This window comes from Tympanuchus pallidicinctus, unplaced genomic scaffold (genome assembly GCF_026119805.1).
Source record: "Tympanuchus pallidicinctus isolate F22 unplaced genomic scaffold, pur_lepc_1.0 scaffold17, whole genome shotgun sequence".
NCBI classification, from domain to species: Eukaryota; Metazoa; Chordata; class Aves; order Galliformes; family Phasianidae; genus Tympanuchus; species Tympanuchus pallidicinctus.
In genome coordinates, this window is record NW_026294690.1 from 12,894,683 (window position 1) to 12,920,154 (window position 25,472).

General features: G+C 44.1%; 1 protein-coding gene across 7 annotated transcripts in view; it reads right to left on the reverse strand.

The window, feature by feature from the left end:
* The window catches only part of CADPS (calcium dependent secretion activator), a 174,355-nt gene that overhangs the window by 16,403 nt on the left and 132,480 nt on the right, over positions 1-25,472 (reverse strand). For 4 of the 7 annotated variants that reach the window (XM_052678448.1, XM_052678447.1, XM_052678446.1 and 1 more), the window contains 9 exons: positions 25,210-25,366; positions 24,190-24,331; positions 18,093-18,239; positions 14,849-15,004; positions 11,491-11,638; positions 7,498-7,572; positions 6,509-6,592; positions 2,790-2,822; positions 80-187 (listed from right to left, as the gene is read on the reverse strand). In XM_052678448.1, the coding sequence (XP_052534408.1) occupies positions 80-187; positions 2,790-2,822; positions 6,509-6,592; positions 7,498-7,572; positions 11,491-11,638; positions 14,849-15,004; positions 18,093-18,239; positions 24,190-24,331; positions 25,210-25,366 (1,050 nt within the window). The remainder of the gene's footprint in view (positions 1-79; positions 188-2,789; positions 2,823-6,508; positions 6,593-7,497; positions 7,573-11,490; positions 11,639-14,848; positions 15,005-18,092; positions 18,240-24,189; positions 24,332-25,209; positions 25,367-25,472) is intronic. The other 3 variants (XM_052678451.1, XM_052678450.1, XM_052678449.1) reach the window with 1 other exon arrangement.

Here is a 25,472-nt window from a genome sequence, read left to right on the forward strand (position 1 = left end):
GACTTATCCTCCTGTCTTATTTTGTCACATTTTGGGTCTCTCCTGCTTGGTGTCCAAGGAGGAGAAGGCATTTACTTACATCAAATAACCTTTCTATATACATCTCCTCATTGACCTTATCACGCAGGACATCCTGAGAGTGGCGGACAAATGTCACATAGGCGTCAGCAACATCCATCCCTGGCTTCTGCATGGGGAGAGAAGAGAGAGAGAAAAAACCATGAATACATCACGGGAGCACCTCCTCTGCATACCCCCAGCACTGCCTCTCTTCCTTCATCTCTCTCCTGCCATCCTCGTGCAATTCACCCCTTCCTTACCTGCTGTGATGGGGATGGGGACAGCGTGCCCATGCCCAGCACAGAGTCATGCAATGACACCAGACAGGGATGAGAGCATTTCCCTACGGAAAATGGGAACTGATACCGTTGCAGGGGAAAATACTTCAAAAAAAAAAATAAAATTCTGAGTTCACATTGCTTGATACATTGAAATCCAACTTACCTCAAAGGAAAGCCATTAAAATACTGTAACACGACTCATTACAAGAGCTGCCACAAAATCTTAAATTTCCATGGCACATTGCAAGTTTGTTAATAACTAGTGTCATTAGTTTCCGTTGCTGTGATTTACCTCAGATCACAGAGTATCATTTCTCTGCAAGATACGATTGTCAGCCGCTGCAAATTGAAGTTAGTTAACACATCTGTGTAATTTCCAGGGTGAAAATGAGGACAGTTTGGAAAGCAGTAGGAAGGGAGTTTTTTAATACAAAGCAAACAATTATCAAGCGAAGGGCCAGCGCTCAGCCCTTGGGAAGCTAGTAACATTTCTTAACACCTACTGAAACAATGACAAGGTATTAATTTGAAAAACAATGAGGACAAACAAACGTGGCACTAGTCAAGTGTTACACTTTCAAGCAATTTTCAGCAGGCTGATAGTGCAAGGTGGCACTGAAGGCATTGCTTTGTGTTGGGCAATAGCAGCAGTGCCTGCCGAGCTGGATTTAACCGGTGGGTATCTGCTCAACCACGCGGTTTCTCCTCTTTCCCCTACAACAGGGACCTGAAGCAGCACGGCGGTGCTGGCGGTGGGCTGGGAGCTGTGTGGGGCTGGCTGCTGATTTCGTCAGAATCAATGTAAACATTCAAGTGAGCAAGTGGGAGAGAACAGCCATCGGTGTGGGAGAGACCACATGGACTTGACATCATCTCCTATGTTGGGTGCCCCGAAAGAACACTTCTGTGCTCAGACTCATGGTGACTAATATTAAAATGCACTTGACTGACAAGGAATGTCAAATAAAGGATCTCCACATTTGTTAGGACGGGAAAAATGAATTCTGTGCCCCTCTGTAAGGGAACTGCTGAACCACGGCCTGAACCTCTGATTGATCACCTGAGGCGAGCACTGAGTCAGCCAGGGAGCACAGGTGAAGGCAATTCACCCATGCTGCTGGAGGGTGGAGCCTGGCTGCACCTCTCCTAGACCCATTTAAGAGCTGACTAGCAGCAGGGAAGGATCTCTTCTGCAGATCTGCTCTGCTGGAGTTTTGTAAGTGAGCCCAGGATACAGGTAAGCATCCTCTCTTTTCTGCTTTGGTGTAATAACTATGTAGACAAGCTCTCTGGTGTTCCTTGTAACTATAATATCTGTACATTCATTGGTTGTATATCCTCCCTCCAAAGCTCTCAGTAATTTGTTTCTACTGCTCAAAGAGAACAAGATGCAGATCTCTGTGCTGGGTATCTCAAAGCAAACAAGAGCTCTTGGTGTTCCAGAGCTTGTCCTCTCCATTCTGGACTAAATGTGTAGACACTTCACTGGGAAAGTCTCATTATCTCAGGAGAAACAGTGCAAAAGATGCAGTCTGAGATGCTCAATAAATTTGTCATGTTGTCGTATGAGAACATGCAGCCCGATTGCATCCACGAGATGCCTGCCCACTACATGTGAAGGCCACCAAACTCAACTGATTCACTCCTGTCCACTGACCAGATGGACTGAATGCAGGATTTGTGTGCTGTATTAAGGACTAATCTTTTTCATTTGTAATCATCTCTTTGCCTATAACATAACAGTGACCCCCTATTCCATCCAACATTCACAAATAATATTTCAACTTCATTTAACTGTGTTTCTGGTAAGTAAGTGCTCCAAGAACATGAAGGTCTCTCTGTCTTATGAATCAAGGTCTAATTAGAGCTGATGACATGTAATTTTTCTGTACCAATTACAGGAAAAAAAGGAAAAAATTATTTTCATTAACAATTTCCCAAACACATGTTGCTAGTTCACCATTTTCCAAAAGTAATAATAAAGTCTTTTTTTTTTTTTTCTAAAAGACAGAAATAAACCAACAATTAGAAGAACAAAAATAAAATCGATTAGCTAATGTGTTAGACGTGTGTTGGCTCAGTTCTAACATGTCTGGACCTTTTTGTTTGGAAATTGTTCTGTATTTGCACAAGTCCAAATGAAGAATTAACAGAATGCTCCTGTTTTTATTTTCAACTTTTTTTTTTTTTTTTTTTTAGATTTTTAATGTGGTTCAAGCCAATTGCATAATGGTGGTACCCTTTTGACACCATCTGCAAAGGAGTGCCTAAAAAGCCTCAAAGGTCTCTGTAAGAAGGTAAGTGGAGACATTCTTTCTAGTTCAAATGTTAGAAGTCTGAGGGCCAATGGTTCAACCTTGGCTGTTAATGTGCAATGTGGGTTGCTACACATGCCATAAAACAAAGCACAGAACAAATTGTTATACAAGTTGTTTAAATTGTGCTTACGGGTACATCCACGTATTTGGAAGCAGCCTTCACCTGTAAAAGGAACAAGAACAGAGTCACCATCAATATGCTTTCAGGCTTTTCCTTTGAGCAGCTGCAATAGCTCTGTAGGCAAAGACTCAGGACAATACAGTGTTGAGTAGGGGAAAAAGGATGACAAAAAATGTTTCCCACCTAAAATAATAGGGAACAGTGGTGTTTTTGTCACTGTCTGGGTGACTTCTGCTCTACTTCACTGCTCTACGAGCTCTAATAGCAACAGATGAGTGTGGGCGCTGTGCTTCTCACTCCTCTCCTTAAGCGAGAAGATGGGGCTCACCAGGACACCCTGTTATTGTCCTGGGGTGGCCTCGTTCCACACTCAGCATCACGTATCACTCTGAGCAGCGACTGTCCCCATGGGAGCTGTGCCCAAGGGTGCAGGGGTGGCCCCAGTGAGCACTGCGTCTCTTTGCACAGCCATAGACTCCAACATGAGCACTGTGCCCATGTGCATCCCACCTTGCACCACCTGGGGTGCTTTGGCATCAGGACAGCACATTCACATGGTGCACCAGAACAGCACCCAAAGCCCCTCGGCCTCCTGGCCCCTGTCAGCAGCGTGATGATACCCGATGACCTTTCTTCTGCCCTTTTTAAAGATGCTATTTTCTGGGGAGTACTGCAGGGAGGATCCTGCACTCTGAGGTGTCCTTGTGAGCCTTTCAGGCCCCAAATGTGGTTGCCTGTTGCCCAGCACATGTGGTAGGGTGGCCCTGACGGCCAGGTCCAACTTTTCCAACTGAGCAGCTTCCCAGCTGGCTAGAAAGACCCTTTCACCAATGCAGCATAAGGCACCGTGTCTAGAAAGTGTCTAGCTGGGATTTTCCACAACGCTTCTGCTTTTAATTAGGGTAAGCATTGCCGGCCATCTTTGTTTGGGTGTAAAAGCTCACCTGCTTTTAAATATTTCTAAAGCTACCATTAAAACAGCCTAAATATAACACGCACACAGTTGCATCTTGGGATGAATAAATTATGTGTCCCGAATGAGAGAATGAATGTATGTGTGAGACAGAATGTGAGAGTGGGTGGAAGTACTCATATGGTGTGTGTGGGGGGTGCATAATTAAGCACAATGAGGCGATACAAAAGACCAGACTGGTGGTAATTGCTGAGGTGAACGCTGCAAGCACTTGCAGTGCCTGGGCAGCAGGTGCAGGGAGGGCAGGAGGGGCTATGGGGCCAACCCCAGTGCTGCCTCCTGGGGCCAGAGAAGGCTGGAGGGGTACGGGACAAGTCCCAGCCATGTGCTGCCAAGCAAGTGGCAAAACAGGGAGCTGGTGGAGTCACCATCCCTGGAGGTTTTTAAGAAAAGTGGAGATGTGGCACTAGGGATGTGGTGTAATGGACATGGTGATGATGGGTTGGTGGTTGGACTATCTTATCTCAGAGGTCTTTTCCAACCTCAATGATGCTATGATTCTCTAAGCCTTGTGCCAAGCGCTGGCTCCCTGCAAAGAGGCAATGCTCATCTCTCAGGTATCCCTGATCCCAGCAGCTGCCTGGGCACTTTGCCCCAGAGCTGCGTTTATCCTCACTGCTCCCTCCTGGGGCAGCCAGGGGAAACCTGGATGGGAGGGCTGCTGGGCCCAGCCCAGTGCCACCGCCTCTCCTTCCCCAAGCCAAAAGGCAGCGAGAATAGCTCAGGCAGCTTCCTGCCATCCCCCCCCTCCACCCACAACAAAACTGAGCTGCTTCTCCTGCCCACTCCCCTTTAATCAGAATAATTACTTGTTTTTCTTTAAACTCAGATTTGGCTACGTTCAGTGAGATTTCCAAACTGCCGGATGTTGTGTGATTTTTGCTAGGCTGCCATTTTTCACAAATGATGCGACTTTGCCATGAAACGTCTCAGTTTACCATACAATTTTTGTGCAGAACAAAAATAAGATCTTTTACTTCTGTCTCCCTCGGGTAATATGCAGTCTTTAGTTTTAATTACCGTAGGTGTAATTCTCTGCCTACGGAGGCCATCCAGATTAAAGGGAATTTTAGCAGCTGTCATTCCTGTGACTCAGTGGAGCTTCACATGCAGACACCCATCCGGGGCCTGGGCTGCTGCTTGAATGTGGCAACAAATAGAAATAAAATTTAAAGGAAAAAAAAGTCCGGCCAAATTTAGAAGGGTATTTTCCTTTCAAAGTGCTCTGCAAGGGGAAGTGGCTAGCAAGAATTTATTAGGACAACAGATGCGTTAATTTTATCTCAAATTTCGAGGCAAGAATTGGAAATGAGGAGAGCCTACTAGGTGATAAAACTGTCTGTCACAAGACCCCTGGTTACATGCCACTTGCCGAGAGCCTGGAAAGCACGCTCTGAAAAGAAGTCGGGAGAAGGGGGTGGGAGACTAATGCTTCCTAGATCTCAGTGGCTTGGACCATAACACTTTGTTGTATTTGTTCAGACAGGGAAAACGTGGGAGGTGGTGCAAGCATGCTGTAACAAGAGAGAATTTCTGTATTTAGCACTGGAAAAACTAAACACAGAGAGTTGCAGGGAGTGGTGCTGCTCAGCACAGGCTTCTCAAGCACAGTGCTGAAGAGGTCAAGGCTGTCCCTCAGCCTCTTCTTGCCCAGCGCACCCAGCAAATACTGGGACCAAGTGAGAGGCATTCCCTGCCCAGCAGGAAGCCCCCTGCTCCTCTGCAGTGCCTCTTTCTCCTTACTGAGACCCAGGAGTGACGTTATGGCTCTCCACAACTCCCTCAAAGGAGGCCAAGGAGAGGTGGGGATCAGCCTCTTCTCCCATGTAACTGACAGGATGAGAGGTGATTGCCTTCAGTTGTGCCAGGGGATGTTTCAGATGGATTTTAGGAAAGAATTATTCTCAGTAAGAGTGGTGAGACATTGGAACAGGCTGCCCAGGAGGTTGTGGACTCGCAATATAGGTCTCACAGACCTGGAGGTCTATGAGAACTTCAGTGCAACTTTCCAAGCAACCCCACACACATGCATTTGAGTGCATGATCTTTTGATGAGAGAAGCCAAGTACTCTTATAAATTCTGTAGCCATGCACTTTCAGAAGACCTTCGGAAATCATCTACTATGTGTTTGCTTAAAAAGCTGTCCAAAACCCTTTCTGGAATGCAGTTCAGATTGCTAAATCCTTTAGGATACTGAGGTCAGTTTTGGCTGGATTTTTGTCCAGCACGTTTCTAGTAAACACTTAATGTGATGAGCTGTGGGTTGCTTCTGCAGTGCTGGGGAGAAACAACATCACAGGCATCTAATCCATAACCTTATGGTTAGGGTATTTTCATCTCTCTTCTAGAAGGAAAAATGGCACTCCCTGGATTTCCTTTATTTAGTTTCTTACAATGCTCACTGTTACAGCTAGAAGATTGAAAGGAACAGAACTGTCATGCAAGGTGGCAATAAAGCAACTTCTTTAACTAGGGAACTTGGATTTACAGTGCAGCTTCATGTGCTTCCTCAACAGAATGAACTCCACCAACCTGAATGATTACATCATATCTTTACATATTGCTACAACATGATGACCTATGCTTCTCAGGTATCCAAGTACTGAGCACAATGTTTGTCTGCTCATGTGAGAATTTCAGTGTCCAAATATTGCAGAATGGCACAATTATTATGTAGCTGATTTAGTCCTGGGAGAGCAGGAGATTACAGCTCAGGAAAAAAAAACAACAAAGGAAGATATTGTCTGTACTTACAGTAAATGACAGGAAAGAAGAAAACAAAGTTCCTTCATCGTATCTAGACAGTTTGGCCAAGACTCCTTCCAAAATGGTGACAAACTACGAACACAAAAAAAACACGGTGATTATTTTCAATAATTGAACAAGGGTGTACAAATCAGCTTTGGCTTCAGAGAAGGCAGTGGAGCTCTCAGCATTGCCAAAGGGATGGACGATGTGCCCTCACACACGGGGCCATGGGACGTGGGGATGGGATGCGGGTGCAGCATGGCACGTGGCAACCAGCACAGCCTCTCCCGGGGAAGAAGCTGGTGGTCCTTGCTCTGGTACACAGTGTCAAGCATGCAGCTAGATGGCTGTTCTTGTGGAAGAATCCAACTGGCATATGTTTAAAGGTCTCCACTGTATAATAGGGATGACTTGTTCTCAGAAAGTTTGAAACTACAGGAAAAAACACCCTGCCATCTTCCTCCCTACCTCCCAGCACCCCGTGTGTTACCAGACCTACACAACACTCCTTGGGAAATGCTGGCAGTCGATCTAGAGGAGCTGAGTCTGATAAAAAACACGATTTCCAAACAATGAAACCTGACATTTGGGAATGCATTTCCCACTACTGTTGCCTGTAAATGACTTTCTTAGGAAAGCATATGGTGATTTTGGGTCCCTATGGTGATCACAGGAGCAGTGACCACCCTGAGTGACATCCAACGTCTACGCAGCAGTGCTACCCAACTGCATGGGCTGATGCTGGTACCCCACAGATAGAAATTCCATTCTTTAAAACCACTTCTGGGCTAGTATGCCAATCCTGCTAACGGTGTAATGCATCTCATGCAGTTCCTAATCATCAAAGAGTCACCATGAAAGGGTGGGGAGATATATGATCTTTCCTGTGAAAAACAAGAAGCCAATTCAACATCTTAATGTGTCATATTTTAATGGAAACACATATTAAAAAGCAATGTTAGCAGTGAATCACTTCACCTGAAGCTGAAGGTTACCTTTGCCACTAGGAGTGTTATCATTTCTTTGACAGTTTCCTCAATTAGTTCATCTATTTTTGAATGGTACTGGTGCTAAAGAAAAATAAAAGGAAAGGTGGAAGATTAGTATTAGATCACAGGCAAGAGCTTTATGGTCATCAGTGTCTTCCTGTGGCAAACTACAACACTGCAACAGTATTAGCCTGAAGAACTATGCAGCTGATTCTCGTGTGCTCTACTACAGTGGCCTGTGATTATTTACACTTAGAGACCTTGAATCCAGGCAAATCCTCCATCATTTTATGAAGTATGGGCAACCCTTCCCTTCTCTGCATGCCCGCAGCTCCAGGAGCCTCAGCCACACAAAGGAGGGGAGGCTTTGCCATGACTGGGACTTTTCCATGGGCTGAACCACCGAGGTACTTCAGCAAAGCTCTCAAAGGAGTGCGATGTGTCAGGTTCAGCAGGTACGAAGTTAAAATAAAGCACTTGTCCAAATGCTATGCTCAGTGACTCTAAAACAGATTTTAAAGAAACTCAGCAAATGGAGAGCAGTTTTTTTTCTCATGCAAAAGATGGCAGCAAGTGCAGAGCTCTTTGCATTAGCAGCCCTGCAGCTCACCTCAGCACTGGTGACCGCAGCCGCTGCTCGCAGCAGCTCTGTGTCTGTCTGCAGCCCAATTTCTGCACATGCCAAACCTTCCTCAGCTTGGGAGCTCTGCTGCAATCAGCTGCAATATGGCTAGGATAGGTACTAGAATACAGTCTTCTACTAATTTAGAAAAGACCTGTTTCCAATACAAGATTTAATTAGTGAAAACATACAGTATATTCTTATTTTCAATGGACTGAGAAAATGCTGATTATGACTGCTTTCCAACACAAAACATTTGATTTTTCAGTCAAACATTTCAAGCACTGGTGCTAGTCACTATATTCATTACCACTTGGCATTAATATTGTTTTAAAATGTTAACATCAAATCACATTGAAAGAGACAAATCTGCTTTAAATACTAATCAGACTTTGGGAACGAAGACTGTGAGGGCTTTACAAATGCGAGACGCTGGTCTCAATGTCTGTCAGCAGTCTGAACTGCTCTACTGTTTCTTTTTTTTTTCGTTCTGTGACAACAACAGATTAACATGGGAATTTAGAATGAAGAAAAGAAGTCAGACACACTTACCCACTCTTTAGCAAACTTTTCAGATGATTGGGGACAGAAATAAAGAGAAAAGTGCAAAAGACAGGAAAAAGAAAATATGAAGATAAATAAAAGCCAAATTAAAGAAAAAACAACACAACAAAGGATCTTTTGAATGTGGTTATGATAACAGCATCATGCACAGCAACAGAAACAATTAGCAGGGAAGACGAAATGTGAGCAAAACCTTCCACTGAAATGTCAGAGACTCCTGCCTGTAGTATTTGCAGCAAGTACAACAGGACACAAACTATCTGCTGACAATCCCCTATGGGCTGTCCAACAGCAGGGCAGAGGTCTGCAGTGCTGCCCACATGCCCACTGGGGCAGGGCAGGCTGCTCCCATCTAAACATAAACCAACAAGCAGCGTTTGCATTTGGAGATTCCATTTCGATGTCAAGACATACACGAGTCCCTTGTACAAGTCACAGTTACCCATGATTGGTGTGTTTAATACAGTTAGGCCTTATCAGCTTGCAGGTGGACCTGGCACAGCTGACATAGCTGGAGACCTGGCTGCAGGTTGAGAGAGACTGGTAAGAGCTGGATATGGGTGAGAGCTGCTGATGTCCTCAGCACACAAGGCCAGAATTTGCTAAGGAAAATACTACAGGAGCTGAGTGTGTATTGGGGTTGTCTTCCTCACCTTGTTTTCCTTCTGGAGCTGTATTTTGTGTGTGTATGGAAGACTTTTGGCTGACTCCTCAGGAAGGAAACTGCAGGTGGTCAGATTGGGAAGGTGAGGAGGAGACAAAGAAAAGAACAAGGACAGCCAGAAGGCTGCCAGGTTTCTGAGGATGGAGGAGAAATGAAGGAGGTGTGGAAGAGGGTTGGTGGAGGCAGGGCTCAGCACCAAGGCGGTCAGATGAAAGGTGATGGCACCAGCCTGCACTTCTCCATTCCCAGAAGAGGATGCTTAAAAAGCAAATAAGCACACTGATGGAATAAAAATGCAGCTCTGATAGCTGGAGAGGGCCCTAGGCAAACACCGAGGCAGTGTCCAAAGGGCTTTGACCACACCTTCCCATTAGGACAAAAAATCTGGGGCAGCCCCTGTGCTGGCAAGTGAAGTGATGCCCAGAGCAGCATTCAGAGATGGCTGGCTCCTAAACCAGCCTTTCTAACAACACTTCTCTCTGCATTACCTAGGAAAACGCCTGAGGTTAAAGATCACCCAACTGGTTTGCTTTGCTCAGTGCAGCCACTGCTGCTGGCAGAGTTCAATGAGGCTTTCTATTAGCTCTATTATTACAATCCGTAATCAGTGCACTACAATGATTCAACTTGACTTTATGTGATGAGTATCTTGCCTTGTCATGTAACAGATTGTGTGTACGTTGTATTTCTCTAAGGACCATCTGACCTTAGATATTAAATAGAAACATACTAGACCAACTGAGAAACATTTAATACATACATTTATCCCCTTAGATGTATTAAAAATTCAGAGGAAAAATAAATATTTAAGATGGTAAAGTATGTTTACCAAATGTTTTAACAGCTGCCTTTAGAGACAAGGAAATGGAAATGAAATGATGGGTGTTTGTTTCACAGGGTAGTGCTCTCAAAATGCATTCAAGTATCTGATAAAGTGAGCAGAACTGAAGGTGGGCTTCAGAGAAAGGCCACAAGGTGGGAGGGAGCCCCAGAATGAGGGCAGAAAGTGCACCAAGTCTGCCTGCCCACGTACAGTGCACACAAGGAAAAAATCAGAAGGCTGTTCCACGCCAAAATCTCCCTAAAAACCCTAAAAAGTCTGTTCCATCATTGCCACTGGGACTGGAAGAGCAGCGGTGGCATTCTGCCCCTTTGCCCAAAAGCAGAGCCCTGTTCCTTAACCTTGACCCCTCCCTTGTACGAGCACCTCAACTTGCAGCTTCAGGAAGGTGAGGCAGGGGTAGCCAAAATGAAAAGCAAACTGATGGGGTGTGGAAACACACATTAAAAGGAAGAAAAGAAAAAGGGAGAGTGTACACCATACTGCAGCCCTACATGGTAACTTATGCACTGCTAATTTATATCTGCTTTGCAGGTCTCTTAGTTCCGCTGTTAAAACCTCTTACCCCTGTAAGTGCTGCTTGCCACAGGCTCAGTGCTGCTATGCCCAACACATCCTGCAGCAGCTCAGGCAAATTTGCAACCCCTGAGCATCACACGTGAGCAGGGGAAGACGCAGAGAGGGCCTGGTTATGCTACAAATGGAGGCAGTTGTGCCATGCAAACACTTCACCTGGAGATTTTATGAATGCAAGGAGCTTGCATTCAAGCTAGTGGAATTAGCTTGATCTCCAAAATGTCCCCAGTTAACAACTCATTAAGAACCCAGAAATTCAGGATCACCAAGCTTGCTAATTACAGCCTATATTCAAGGAAGTCACAATGGAATTTCAGTCTACTTATGTAAGTTATTATTTCTTTTTCCATTCAAGAATCTCAGCAACAACTTGGCACTGCTGTTTTCCATGTGCTTGTGTCCAGAAAACAGTCATACACAGAAGTCTGTTGCTGATACCTGGCTCCAAAATGGGGTTAATCATTTAATACATACAGTCACCTCACATCAAGCAAGCTTCAGAGGTACCTTATGCACACCACAGTCCTTGAAAAGATTAATCCTAACTGGGATTCTGAGTGTAGATATTTATCAGATTTATCTGAGAGCAACGCCCTGCATATTCATCCACACACTCTATATGAAGGCTGAATTCACAACTGATAACACATCTCTGAACCCAGCACAACAGGAGATAGGAAATTTCATTACGTTGCCTTTAAAAGCTGTGAAAAGAAGAACCTGCATTTTTACCTCCTGGCCCATTTCCATGCTGCAAAGCTTTGTTGACTGAGCTTTGGCATCTACCATGACATTAAACATGGTGCATATTGATTGAGGGACTCGGAAATCTGTTGATCGGCTGGTTTTCTGCAGTTTTACTTCAAATGCAATCCTGGTTCTGTTAAGGAAAGCAGAAAAAGATGCTTCAGTTTCTTTTTAAAATACTGAAGCTAGTAACAATGTGAAACACAAGGCTTAGAAGAGTTCAACAAAACAGAAAGCTGAGTGCTACTGGGAGCGTTACAGTACAATCGTTACAAATGTGCTTTTACTAAAAGTGCTTTTCCAGTTTAAAAAGAAACACTTTCCCCAGAAGACACACTATTTATAAAGTGTGCAACGGTTTCAGAGACACTATGACTTTCTCATGCTTGACAAACAGCGTGATGATGCTACAAGCAGCAGTGTCAACGTACACCTATCATTTGGATGCATTAGCTGATTTACAACCACAAACAGCAAGCCTGGTGCATTACAGGAAGCTACTATTGCCTGATGACATCTACTACAAAAAATATTACTACAAATTTTCTTCATTGCTTTACTGAAAGTACACTGTTGGATCCCTATGGTGTTGGGTCTGCATGAGTTTCTTTGCTTGCCAAAACTTTCTAAGTGTCTCAAAGTTCATCCAACTCATCTCCTTGAGAACAGAATCATAGAATCATAGAATGCCCTGGTTTGAAAAGGACCACAAGATCATCTAGTTTCAATCCCCCTGCTATGTGTAGGGTTGCCAACCACCAGACCAGGCTACTCAGAGCCACATCCAGCCTGGCCTTGCATGCCTCCAGGGGCACCCACAACCTCCTTGGGCAACCTGTGCCAGTGCTTCACCACCCTCTGCATGAAAAGCTTCCTCCTAATATCTAACCTAAACCTCCCCTATCTCAGTTAACACGCACAGTTATGCACAGATGAACATATATGAGCCCACACAGAGCTTTTTGGAAGCAAAGACTACAGAATTTGATCTGTGCTGTGTATGAAAATGTGACCAGCATCAGGAAGCCCCGCAGTATGGTGGGCACTGCATCATCTTTCTCTTGAGCCCCTCAGCAGATTCCAGAAGTACTTCACTAATCTAACCTAGCACAGAACAATTATCACATCAGACAGAATCTGCCAACAACTTAATATAGAAGCTTCTATTTAGAAACAACAAATAATATCATCTGCAGCTCAGGAGTAACTCCGAACTTGAAAGATCCCCCAAGGTTTACACAAATGAAAACTAATTTACAAATGTGAAACTCCTGTTCTTGGGATCAGATCCGAACTGGTACGAAGGTCCTGCTGCCTGGATGTATTAGCAGAAGAGCCCTGCCTTGCAAAGGCTGCTTTCCTAACAGCCCCGAAATACAACCAAGCGTGGAAGGCGGGGTGGCTCCTCCATGGCATTCAACAGTTCAGAGACAGACGCGAAGAAAAATGTTGTGTCAAACTGAAATTGCTAAAGAAACCTTAGCCAGGCCCTGTTTGCAGGTGATATAAATAGGGAAAGCAGCATATTGGTTTACATCAGCAGTGGCATTTGAACTGATTTAATTACCAGTGCCAGATTTAGCCTGGACTCGGGGACTAGAATCTTGATAATTACTGAAAGGACCAAAAGTGACTGGGATTTTCCATCTCCTCACAGAGATGAGCATATTCCTACTTACTTACGCTCAGAACCATTATATATAGTCATACCATTACAAGCTGGGCCAGGTTTTTGCAGAGGGGCAACTTATTTGCAGAAGGGTTGGAGCAACAGGGAAAAAGCCAGCTCTTAGGCACAAAAATCCTTCCTCAGAAGTACCTGGAAATGTGCTTATTTTTCCCAGTTATCTCAGCCAACCTCACCTAATCTTATTTCTGCAGATCATCATGGCTACAGCTGCACTGCAGATGCAGCAAAGTTGCCTGTTGTATCATGAATCATAGAACGGCTTGGGTTGGAAACGACCTCTGATATCATCTAGTTCTATTCCTGTGTCATGGGTAGGTCTGCCAACAAGCGGGCACCAGATCTGGTTGCCCAGGACCACATCCAGCCTGGCCTTGAACAACTCCTGGGAGGCGGCAAAGTCCAGTTTCAAAAGGAGCAGAGCCCAGAAACTGCCCTGTGCTGGCTCCAGCAGAACATCTGCTGCTTACAGGAACAAACAACACTGCATTCACTCTTAAATAATGACCTGACAACTGAAGATTGGCTTTCATGCCAGCCAAAGGACTAAAACCAGCTGGTGCAATGTAAGGTGACTTGCTCAAACCAAAAGACACCACGGCCACTTCATTGCTTTCAGCAGGGTGAGAGCTGGCCTTGAGCTGCCTGCTGCCAGCAGGCGAGCCTCCTGCCTCCGCCTCAGGGAGCAACCATGCTCTCTTCTATGGTGACGTTGGATATCCAGACTGTGAGAACGTGTGAACAACAAACCCCATGCTCACGCTTGCAGAGTGGCCAGGCAACTGCGGTACAGAACAGCCACATCACACATTGCATCTATTATTAGCAGTACCAGCTGGATTTGGCACTCGTTTTGCCTTTGGTCTGTCTCTTTGTCTATTAATTTTTGCGCAATGGAATGCAAAGTTCATTTCTTCCTCTTGCCTAATCAGCTCTGACACCAAATGAACATAAATTACTGTGGGAAGTTTGACAATTTAACGCTAACATTTTGTTTTCAGAATGACAGCTGCCTGTGTGTTTGAAAGTTTTTAAAGAAACCTCTCTCTTTTGGAAGATCTGCAGGTGAGCATCCTGCAACGCGCTGATGATACACTGGCTTTATTCTTTCAACAGCAGATGTGAAGCCTGTGTGCCAAGCTACACTATCACCATTTAGGAACCACTTTTTCTTTTTTATTTTCTTTCTTTTTTCTTTTTTTTCCTCATGGATCTGTGTTTTCTAGCTGGGATCTTACTCGGGGCTATGCCTTCAGCATTCAGCCCTGCTGACACCAAACTGCACTTACAAAGACTCAACCTCTCGTGAGGTGCCAACAAGTTAACAGCCCGTAAAGCTTGAAACTGTGGGTGGTTCACTGCCTTACTGCATTCTCGTGAATACAGAATCACAGAATAATTAAGGTTGGAAAAGACCACTAAGATCATCCATTTCAACGATCAACTCATCACTGCCATATGAATACACACTCTGCAGAGTCTCAACAGGCAGACGTGCTTGTGGAGCCCACAGCTCACAGCTCACAGCAGTGGGTGCCTTTGTGCTCAGCTGGTGCTGGGCAGAGGTGAGCTGGGGCCATGAGTAAAGCTCTGATAGTGAGACAAAACCAAGTGCTGCTCCCTGTGAGCTCCTGTCTAGCTCGTGTGCACACGTACCTCTTCACACAGGACTCGATCATGTCACTCGCCATAAGCTTCAAGCGCTGCTCCAAGTGTTTCCCAAACTCCTCCTCAGGCCAGTGCAAATCCCGGATGAAGGTCTGTAGTGCATCCAGTTTCCAGAACAGGTCTTCTGAGGTGCCTGATCCATTGCTGGCAGGGCAAAAGGAGAACAAAAGTCATAGGTGGCATCAGGCTCTCTGTAACCTGATGTGGAGACCATTCCTGCAACAAGTGTGGAGCAGACAGTAGTTTCATACACAGGACAACGCTGGCAATCTCCACCATCAGGATTTTGAGTTTTACCATACAGTTGCCTAATCTACCTTGCTGTCATAACTCACAAAACTCTCCAGACCAGATGAGTGAGACAACACCGAGTCACACATATCAACAGGAAGAATGTGTGTATGGTAAAAATCAGCCTTAGTTAATAACCACATGAACGTATGCGATTATTAAGAACTAAGGCCATAACTGCGGTAGAAAATCCTCGGTCAATAATAACTACCATACCGGAACGTATGCAGTTATTAAGATGTGGGGTCTCATGCAATCCTCCCCCCTCCAAACCGTATCTTTAGGTGGCCTCGTCCCGCCCGCTGAGGGCCCGGCTCCGGGGAAGGGCAGTGCTAACAAGTGGTGCGCGAGGACACGCGTTAGCTCTTAACAGCTGGAACAAAACGGGGCTCAGTCCATGGAGCTGAGGGCGCTGGGCATCTCATAGCCAGGACTTCTGGCTGGATTGACTGCTGCACCTCTCCACAGATCCGCCTCTTGCAAAGGCATCTATAGGACAACAGATTTTCCTTTTTTTTTTTTTTTTTTATAATTTCTTTTGCAACATCTTTGGCCCGTCACAAAACTCTAAATTTCTCTCCATAGCTTGTATTCTCGAACTCACACCCTTGCCCAGATGGAAGTCTTTGGTCCTGCAGCTACACCGGCTCTTTTCACAGTATAATTATATCTCCCAACCCTCCACTGACAGAACAAAAATATAGAACTCGATGGTGCTCTGTTTGTGCAGAGAAATTTATGCATCCATAGCCCTTCTCCCTCCCTCTCTCCATCTCCCTCACTTTTTTCAGAACAATTGCCAAGGGAGCTTTAAGAGTTTCGACCCCCTCCTCGCATACCACTAATGCTAACACAGTAATTTGTAAGATATTTAGCACACCATGCATCACCACTTGTGCCGACATCATCTATAGAAACAGATGAGGGAGGGTGTTTCTATTGTGACAGATGCCAGCTGCATTGAGTTAATGCCAGAGGAAATCGGAGCCAACGCGTACGTGGCTACCACCAGGTGAAAACCATGGTCCCAACATGCCGGGGCCCTGTGCTCCTGTGCTAGCAGGGAGAACGATAGAGAGGATGGGTCATCTCCATGGCAAGAGAAACAGATCTGACACTAAGCGACAGGTAACACATCCTTGATGGAGGGGATGGGTGAGTAAAAGGAAACCAGGAAAGTGAAAAGATAAAGAATCAGGCATTTCCTTCAACCAGGGGACAAGTGTGCAGAAGGCTCCAGTGCTCATCTAGCCACTGATCTTTGGTTTCTCCTGGTTCAAACCTCTGCTCGGGTGAAAGTAAGCTTTAGCAGTCTAAACCCAGTTTTGGAAACGCACGGATTTATGTCTGAAATAATTAAGCATGTGCAAATGCAGTAATTGGTATTTACCACAGCAACATTATCACACCCATTTGGTTTCAAAATTTTAGAATTATTATTTTTGGTCTTTTTCTCACTTTTGATTAGGACTACATGCGAGTAAACAATATATTAGATTATATTAGATTTGCTTCCAAGTTGCACTGTTAATATTTTGCTCGTGAGCACTGCAATTACTCTAGTCACACAGGCAGCTTGCAATATACCATTAATGCTCACATTTTCAGAGGGATTATCCAATTTTCTGTCATGACATGATTCTTATCTTTTCAAGGGCAATACCACACAGCATGCACAGAGAAAAAGATTAAAACTTTCAAGTATTCTTTACAGGCAACTGCCTAATCTAGCCTTTAATATAGCTCTCTTAGCATGAATATGAGTTGTATCGTTTTGAAACAAAAAAAAATTATAATCTAATAAAAAATTAAATACCAGTGTTTGCTTTAGTTATGGTTCGTTACCACGTGCTCTACAGCAATGTCTGTGCATGGCAATGGCATTTGGTGGACCCCAGGTGTAGATGTAAACTAGGGTGTTCCAGTAACAGTGATGGAGGAGAATCTGGGAAGCTTCTTTGGTTTTATCCTTTAAGAGAAAGGACACGGTAGGGAAAAAGCAATTCATCTGTATGGAGCTGACTGAGACATCTCATATTAACATAACTATAGTTAACCCAGGAGAAATGGAGTGATCCAAAGTCCTGCGTTAGGACACCTTAGGAGACAGCTGCCTCCAAAGCAGCAGTCTGGGCTTAGCCCACTTCTACTCCTCCCTGCATTGGTTGGTGGCTGGAACCTTTAGGGGGAAAACTGGAGTGAGAGCAGAAGTTGCCCGATGTGTACTCAGATGGGGATAAGCAGAGCTGCCCTCCTGAGCACCTCGAGCTCACACAGGGAGCCAGAGTAGAGCCCAAGGCTCCTAGGGGGCAACTGCATTAACACAGTGCCCATTTTCTCCATCCACAGTCAAAGGATCATTTTGCAAATATCTTTCTTTAGTTGGCCAAAGGATTACCCAGGCTACAGTGATGGACGTGGAAGTTCAATTGCTCTCTGGGCCCTCTCACAACCCGAATAAGAGTTTTTCCTGTTTCATCTGTTTCATCAAAATCAAGACAGTAATTATCATCTGGGGAATGTGGAACTTGCATTAAATAAAATTCAGTGTTAGATCTACATCTGGTCCACAGAAATTGGTTGACTGGCATTGAAGTTGGCTCATCTTCTCTTTTGGACAAAACTCTTTTCTGAGACACATCATTTCCCATTATGCACTCCGTGTTTCATATGTTGGCCAGAACGTGTCCCATTGGTGACAGCTGTTTTGTAAAGCAAGATACTTGTTCAAACTCTCAGTGGGAGTAAGAAAATTTTGAAGATTTATACAAAAAACCCTCAAAATACACTTGCCAGAAATTCACCAGTGTCTCATTCAGAAAACGTCTAATTAACTGTATCACTCTTTAAAGTTTTATATAATGCACAGAAACAAACAATACATATCCATGCCAAGATGACTTTAAATTTAAATGAGATCTAATTTGAACTGAATACACACTCAGAATCATAAATAGCAGCCATCCATGACGGTGCAGAAAAGCTAGGCATTTGTGGGATGCCTAGTGGGATGTTAACTGGTAGATTTGGTACTTTAGGGAGATTCACATTTGGTAGATTCACATTGGGCAGATTACTTGTTAAACTCCTGTGGAAGAAACAGACAGAAAGAAAAAATACCATAACAGTGACAATGCAGATGTAGCAGAAGCACGTGACACTTATAAACAAATCTGCAGAATTCACAGCACGACGACAGTTAGGAAACTAAAGCAAAACATTTCAGAAAGAAGCATGGGTATGGAAGCTCAAGTGTACAGTTTTTGCAGTCCGCAATAAAATAACAAGTTACTTAAAAAAAAAAAAAAAAAGAATGAAAGAAGAGGAATCACAAAGTAGCAGATTAACAGAGTACTCAAACACCCACACAAAATAACTTAACCTTCAATTCCTGATACCATTTCAAAGTACAGGAAGCAACCTTTTCTTGGAAAAACCTATCTGGTAAGGAAGTGAGTCTCAGTTCAAGACACTCAGGTTGGATGGATACATGAAATAGCTGAACGAAGCGAGCTCCCAGAAAAGTCAGGGTGCTTTTCTTGGCATCAGGACTCAAAATAATAAACACAGTTTGAAATACTAACTCTGCTGAAGTTCTTCAGAGTTTTTCTTGCTACTAAATTCAACGAAGCCAGAATTTCACTCCAAAAACACTCGTTTTTCTGTACTCTAAAAATAACAAAGCTATGCTAAAATCTGGATTAATCGCTTCCTAAAGGAAGACTTGTGCCCTAAACTCAACCTTGCATTTCTGTGTCTCTCAGGTTGTCCAGGTCTAATTTGTGCACTTTGAATGAATTGCATCTGATACATTTAGGGCTGGTATATGAATGTTTCTTGGCTGGAAATGGGCCAGGGAGTGATTAAGGCAATCAAAAGTTAATTTACGAACCAAGTGTTCTTGAGCATCATGACTTTAATAAGCATTTTCAGATATGCAACTGTTATGCAAAAAGAGATCTTTTAAAAATGGGCTAGTGTATTAATTTAGTCTGAAACATTGTTTTTCCTGAAACAATGTGTGGTATAGCAACACCACATGCCTGAAGTTTGCAAAACACCATCTTTTCTGGATCATTATTTGAGCTCGGTAAAAGTGGAATCAGGACTTCAGGCTTTCAGCTTTGGGTTGTACTGCTGAAGCTTCTCTGTTGATGTGCATAAATCCAACTTTAGCATCCAGGCTTCCTTTGGTGGAAAAAACACAATCCAAATCCTTCCAGTGGAAAAAAAAAAAGTCTGTTCTTGTTTTCTTTTGTTTCTATGCTTCTTAGTAGATTGGACTTCACTTTATCTGCTTGCTCTCTTTGTGAGACAGTAAGCAGATAGGAGAATTTACTAATGCAACAAAGCTACCCATTGTTTCCATTCATACTGTATCTGCCTATTAAGATATGATTAGTGAATGAGACAGACTTCACAGTGATGGAGAGTGCGTGAAATCTTCAGAAATGGCAGTGCATGTGGTTAGATACTGCTGTGGAATAAAGAAATAGCAAGAGGTGGACAACATATAAATGTATAAGGAAAAGCAACTTAAATAACTTAGCCAGATGGTAAATACATAAATCAGAGGACCTTTGGTTTTAATATTAAAATTCAAGAAGTGACAGTGTTATATTAATAAAAACACTGTATTAATAAAATGTGACTTCTAGAGTAAACAGTATACTATATTCACACGGAAACATATTTCTTTTATACAACACATTATTTTGCTGATGCAAGGATATGTTGCAAGAATAAGTTAGTACTCCTAAAAGGAAACAGAACAGCAAAGTAATGCCGTATATTACGTTAACATACAGTAACTAATTTTAAAAATATTCTCCTGAATTGACATGCACAATTTTGCAGGTTCAACTCATCTAATTATCTGACTAACAGTTCCAGTGAGACCTGTAAAAAATGATTAATATTACCAACAAATGTTCCAGCCTGCAGTTGCTCAGACCATAAAAACCACAGGTCCAAGACAAGAAACTGTTTCTAAAAGCTAGCCATGCCTATTTAATATAGATGGCTATATATAACCTCAGCCATCAGGCAGGGAATGTGGGCATTTGGATCAACAAGATGAGGGCTGTCTCATTTAAGAAGCTTTGGGACTGGATCCTGATATGTTTGAGAAAAGATGTACACTCTGGAGCTATACTGCTTGTTATCTTGGTTTCTTCTGCTTCACCCCATTTGTTGGCAATGGAGATGGCTTTCACCTGTGCTGCCTGCGAGGGAATTCTCATGCAGACAGACTGGCAGCACACCGTGCCAGCATCCCCACGCTCACCGTGCTGTGGTGCTGATGGCAGGAAACACGTAGCAATGCACAGAGGCCACTCCTGCAGGGCTGCCCCAGGACTGGAAGGAGGGCAGGAAATCACTGTGCTTTAACGAAGGGTCTCCTGGTTTCAGAGCAGAGCTAAATGAGAGCCCTGGCCCTGATGTAGCTTAGGTCCTACGTGATGGTTTACGGATTGAAGAGGCAGACGCCTGTCTCTTCCATCACCAGAAATGCTCACTACCTTCCTGCCTAGGATGAGCAAATGCTCGAGAGCAAATCTTTTCACAAAAGCCTTGATGTGAAGCAAAGAGCTTATAGTGAAGTAGGCAGTCAAACCTGTGCTCTTCCTCTCTCTGACTGACACCCAGAATAGTAACGAAAATACTCATTTTCACTACAGCAGTGCTTTCTTTGAAGGGGAAACATTTTTCACTAGCACCATAGCTTTTGTAGTACATCCTCTTCCAATGATTAATATAATCACACAGTTCCATTTCTTGCATTTTATGTGAAGGATAAACTTATAAAGTTTGCAAAGGGTTAGTGAGCAATCAGTAGATGTTAAAGGCGGGATGAGAGTGCAGCAGGGACAGCCTCAGGTCAGTGAGTAACCTCCTCATAGAGCAGCTCAAACCGGCTGTCCCCGCACCGGCTTTAGCATTTGCTCAGAAAGATCTTCCAAGACAGACACACACACAGAGACACACACACACACATACGTGTCTGCTGGCTGCAGATCAATCGGCATTCTCTGGGAAGCTAGCACGAAAAACCCATTGCACAACCCTACTTTTCCAAGACCTCTCAGCTCACCAGAGAACAGACCTGCTCTGTATCCTCCGTATTTGGATGACTGTGCGAGGGACAAGTGTTCCACGCTTCTCTGCATGGATTCATACGAGCACACCAGCTGCTCTAGCTATAGGGCAAGGACCCCCTGCAAATTCAGCAGCTCTGCAGAGGCAGCTTACAGAGCCCTCATGAGCAAGTCACATCGGTGCTTTTTCCCCCGTGTTTTCAGTACTTCACAGTATCTCCCTCACTGTTTGTGATTTCTATACCTAACTCTTTGTAGCATAAGGTGCAGAGTATTCAGCAATGAAAATAGAAGAAATACATGCTTGCAAACTGCCATCTGGTCAGGTTATGGTGGGCTACATATTTCAGCCGTGATTGCAAGCATGATGTAGAGATACCCTTTCAAAGTCTCTGTTCTGTGGAATAGTTTCCTGGCTCAAAGGAGATAATGAGACTTCCTTCTTGCACTTCACTGCAGAGAATTGATGTGGGGCTGCAGGAGGCTCTGTGCAGCAGACATTTATAATGACCTGCCCTTCCTGGCCAACCTGAAGGCCTTTCTTCAAAGCAGAGGAAAGCCATGGAGCCACGTTCTGACAGTGGGCCCAATTCCAGAAAGGCTCTGCTGAACAGTCTGCAGCAGAAGGCCACCACTTGGATGGGAATTGGCTGGTCTGAAATACTGGAGCATCACTGACCTGAAAACTCAACTGTGCTTCAGTGGACACATAAGGTAAAAAGGAAATAGATACAGGAAGGCAAATGAAACCAACTGTATCTCTGACCTCAGTTTTTCCTGCAAGTTCACTGTAGATCCGCCAAAGAAGAGCAGTTGGTCTGCCCAGGAGGCCAACGATGAAGATCCTCAACAATTAGTTCTGAACAGTGCCTCAAAGGTGTCATAAGGTCTTAGGAACAGCACCCCCCTTTGCCTTCACACAGCATGTGTCACCCTCTGTTGCTTGCTGTTTCCTCCCCTTGCTGGGTCTGGTTGCACAAAGGCAGCATTTGCAACTCACACCTCTGTGTGCGAGACCAAGAACAAATACCAACTAGTGAAAAAAAACCCAGAGTTCATGCTTTCACCAGAAGGACATGAGCTTCTTGTGAAAAGCACCCACTTCCCTGCTGGAACAAAGCATTTTAATACTGAAGGCTGTACGACACGTAGATAATCCACCCCGGGCTTTTGCTTGGAACTGTGATGCTCAAAGCATTCTGCAGCTGAAGCTCCCCAAAGGGCAAAGCCACTACAACATAACAGAGAAAAGACCTTTGAAAAAGTGTCAAAGATAACTTGAAAATGATAGATATTGGCATACCCAGGGACAAAGCATTTTGACAGGCAAGTATCACAGCCAAGTAGTCATGTACATCCACAGTTATGCCACAAGTCATTGAATGCCAAAATAATATCATCTTCTGAAAAAAAGAAAAAAAAGCAGAATGAATTGCTTGTGACTGCCCAAACGAGGTGGACAGTTACACTGAATTAACTGCCTCTGTTTCATAACAGACAGGAAATACAAACAGATTCATTGCTAAAGCAGAACTCTGAAACCGAAGTTAATGCTAACTTCGAAGTGCAATTCTGCTTGAAGGAATGGCTGTAAAAATGGCATTCTCCTACTCGAAAGATCTATTTCTTCTATGTTTTCTGGGTCACATCTGCTTATTTGAAACAAGATTTTTTAGGATTTTTAATCTTGTTAGCCTGCAGACCAAAGACAGCAAATGGAAAGTGAGAGAGACTCCTGAACGCCAGCCACTTAACCCCACTCAAAACAGAGGAGATGATCAGGTGTCAAGAAAAGGCCTGTGATTTGGCAGGCAGAATCCTTATGGATGCTGAGGATGCTCACGAAAGAAAAGAAAAAACCTGGGTAATCAGATTCCAGGTTGCATATGGGAGGCTGGCTGCTGAACAAAATCTCTTTTCCTTGTAAACCGAACATATTTGGTGTGAAAAGCCCTGAAAGACCACACGTTCTTTTACACAGCAACCTCTGAGAGCACAGTGCCACTTAACTTTGCCTAGAGAATCACAAAGAAGCAGGGAAAATACATCTGCAGAAGTCAGCTGGTCTGAGTCCCCAGTCTGGGGCACTGTCAGCCTTGTGGTATTTGCATAGGGTCAATCTTTCCCTTTTAAGACTGTTAACAGAAGGAAAAGTCTATTCTTTTCCTTCACAGGAGCCGATATGAGTTTCTAGAGCACAGCAGGGTTCAGCAGTGCTTCAAAACCTGTGAAATAACAGCAGCAATCTCAAGCAAATGCCACGTTTTTATATTCACCAGCTCCTGAGTTCCATTTGGATTTCTCTCAGGCCACTCATTTCTTGCTGGCTACCCCCTACTCCTCCACATCCAATGGAGCTGGTTCTGCTAGGTGGCTCATCACATCACATCCCCTGCTGGTCCCTCCTGCACCCCTGGAGCTGCCTAAGGCTGGGACAAGCTGAGCTTCTGGGGATGCAGCTGACAACCACCAGCCGTGGGGGTAATGTGCTGTCCCTCCATGGGGTGGGTAGAAAAAATGAGTATTGGGAAAAATCAATACAGCAATGACTCACTCAAGTTCTGGGGCTGTACTGAACATGGCAAAGCAAGGTTTTTTGTTCTGAAAAGGAGTTATTTGAGTTCAAGAGCAGCGCTGGAAAAGGCCTCTTAGGATGGGATCCAAAAAGCCATGCCAGCTAAGAAAGTTTTCACATTTTCATGCTTCCACATCCAAAAGCACACAGTTTGAACTGAGGCAGCAATGCATTTCAAAAAGCAAATATCATTTCCTTCATTAACTTCAAAACCTTGAAGAGTTCAGGCCTTCTATTCTTAGCATTCAACTAGAAAACATCAAGCACTTTCTGCATGTCCGATCTAATGTTTGCTAATTCATCTCTGTACGAATCTCCATCCATTTGCACCCAAATTCCGATTGTATCAAAGGAGGTTTCCTTACTTTACTGGCTCCCATGACTCCCGCTCAAAGCCCCTGTGAATTGACTGTGCAATTGAGGACTCCATCAGATCGACATATCTAACAACAAGTGGAGCAAACAGGTCTTGGAGGTGTTTGTGGAACTTTCCATTGCACAAATTATCTAGAATAGATAAATAAAAGTATAGTAAGAAACTACTGTTACTAAAAGCTCTGTAACAAACCACAGCGTGGCACTTTATTACACAATGAGTTTGTCAGTGAACGGAAAGAAAGTGAGAACAGAACAGGAGCTGGCATCGTGCACCAAAGCTCACGACAAAGACAGCAGGAATGGCTTCTTAATTGAAACAGCTTAACAGACAACAAATCTTCTTTCCCATTAATGTCAGACTTACAGGTTACAAATACATTGTTACTTCCTGCGAATAAAATGCGTGTAAGAAATACTGCATGACAAACATTATGGCCTTTGCAGGTAGGAGGACTGTTTCTTACTCAGTTACTCACTACCATGACACTCTCAGAAGATGAATCCCTGCTTCGTGAGTGGTGGGGTTTGAAGGCGTGAGCCTTCTCCATGCCTTGGAGAAGCGCCTTATTTCACAGAGCACTAAGCTTCTGAATTCCTCTTACTCTCATTTAATTTAAATCTTTTCCTCCCTTCGGTGAGGTATTTTAAAGTAGGGACTGGTTTGCTCCAAGCTAAATAAATGCAGTACACACATATAAAACAACACACACATTTAATGACGGTGTACATAATTCCCTGCTTGTCAGGCAGCCATTACAAAAGACTTGAGAAGATGAAGCAAAATAAAAGTTCAACTTCTCACCTTCATCTCAGGCATTTGACTTAGGGGTGTCTGTGTGTGCGTCAGAGAATTGCTTTTTTCTAGTGGGAGTGGAACCAAACCAAGCCGATGCTAAGAGTCTGCACTGTGCATCTCTACCCAGCTCAGCTCTCTGTGCAGCACAGAGAAGTATTAGCAGTAACCTGAGCCGCCCACTGAAAAGAAACGACCAAAATACAATACATACAGTCACTACGGAGGAAATCGTTTAGAAGCTGAAAGAGTGGAAAGCTGTCCCACGTGTCGGGGGGTTGCACCTCTAACGCAGCATCCATATCCACCGCAAACAGCGACAGGAAGGTCTCCGCGTGCTCAACCATTAAGTCTGACCACCAAGCAAAGGCCTTGGTAGAAAAAGATAACAGAGCAGTGAGTTAGTTCCAGTAAAGCACAGTCACGGACGCTAGGCCACGGATCTCCAAAAAATGTGCGCCCCGTGGAAACTACCTT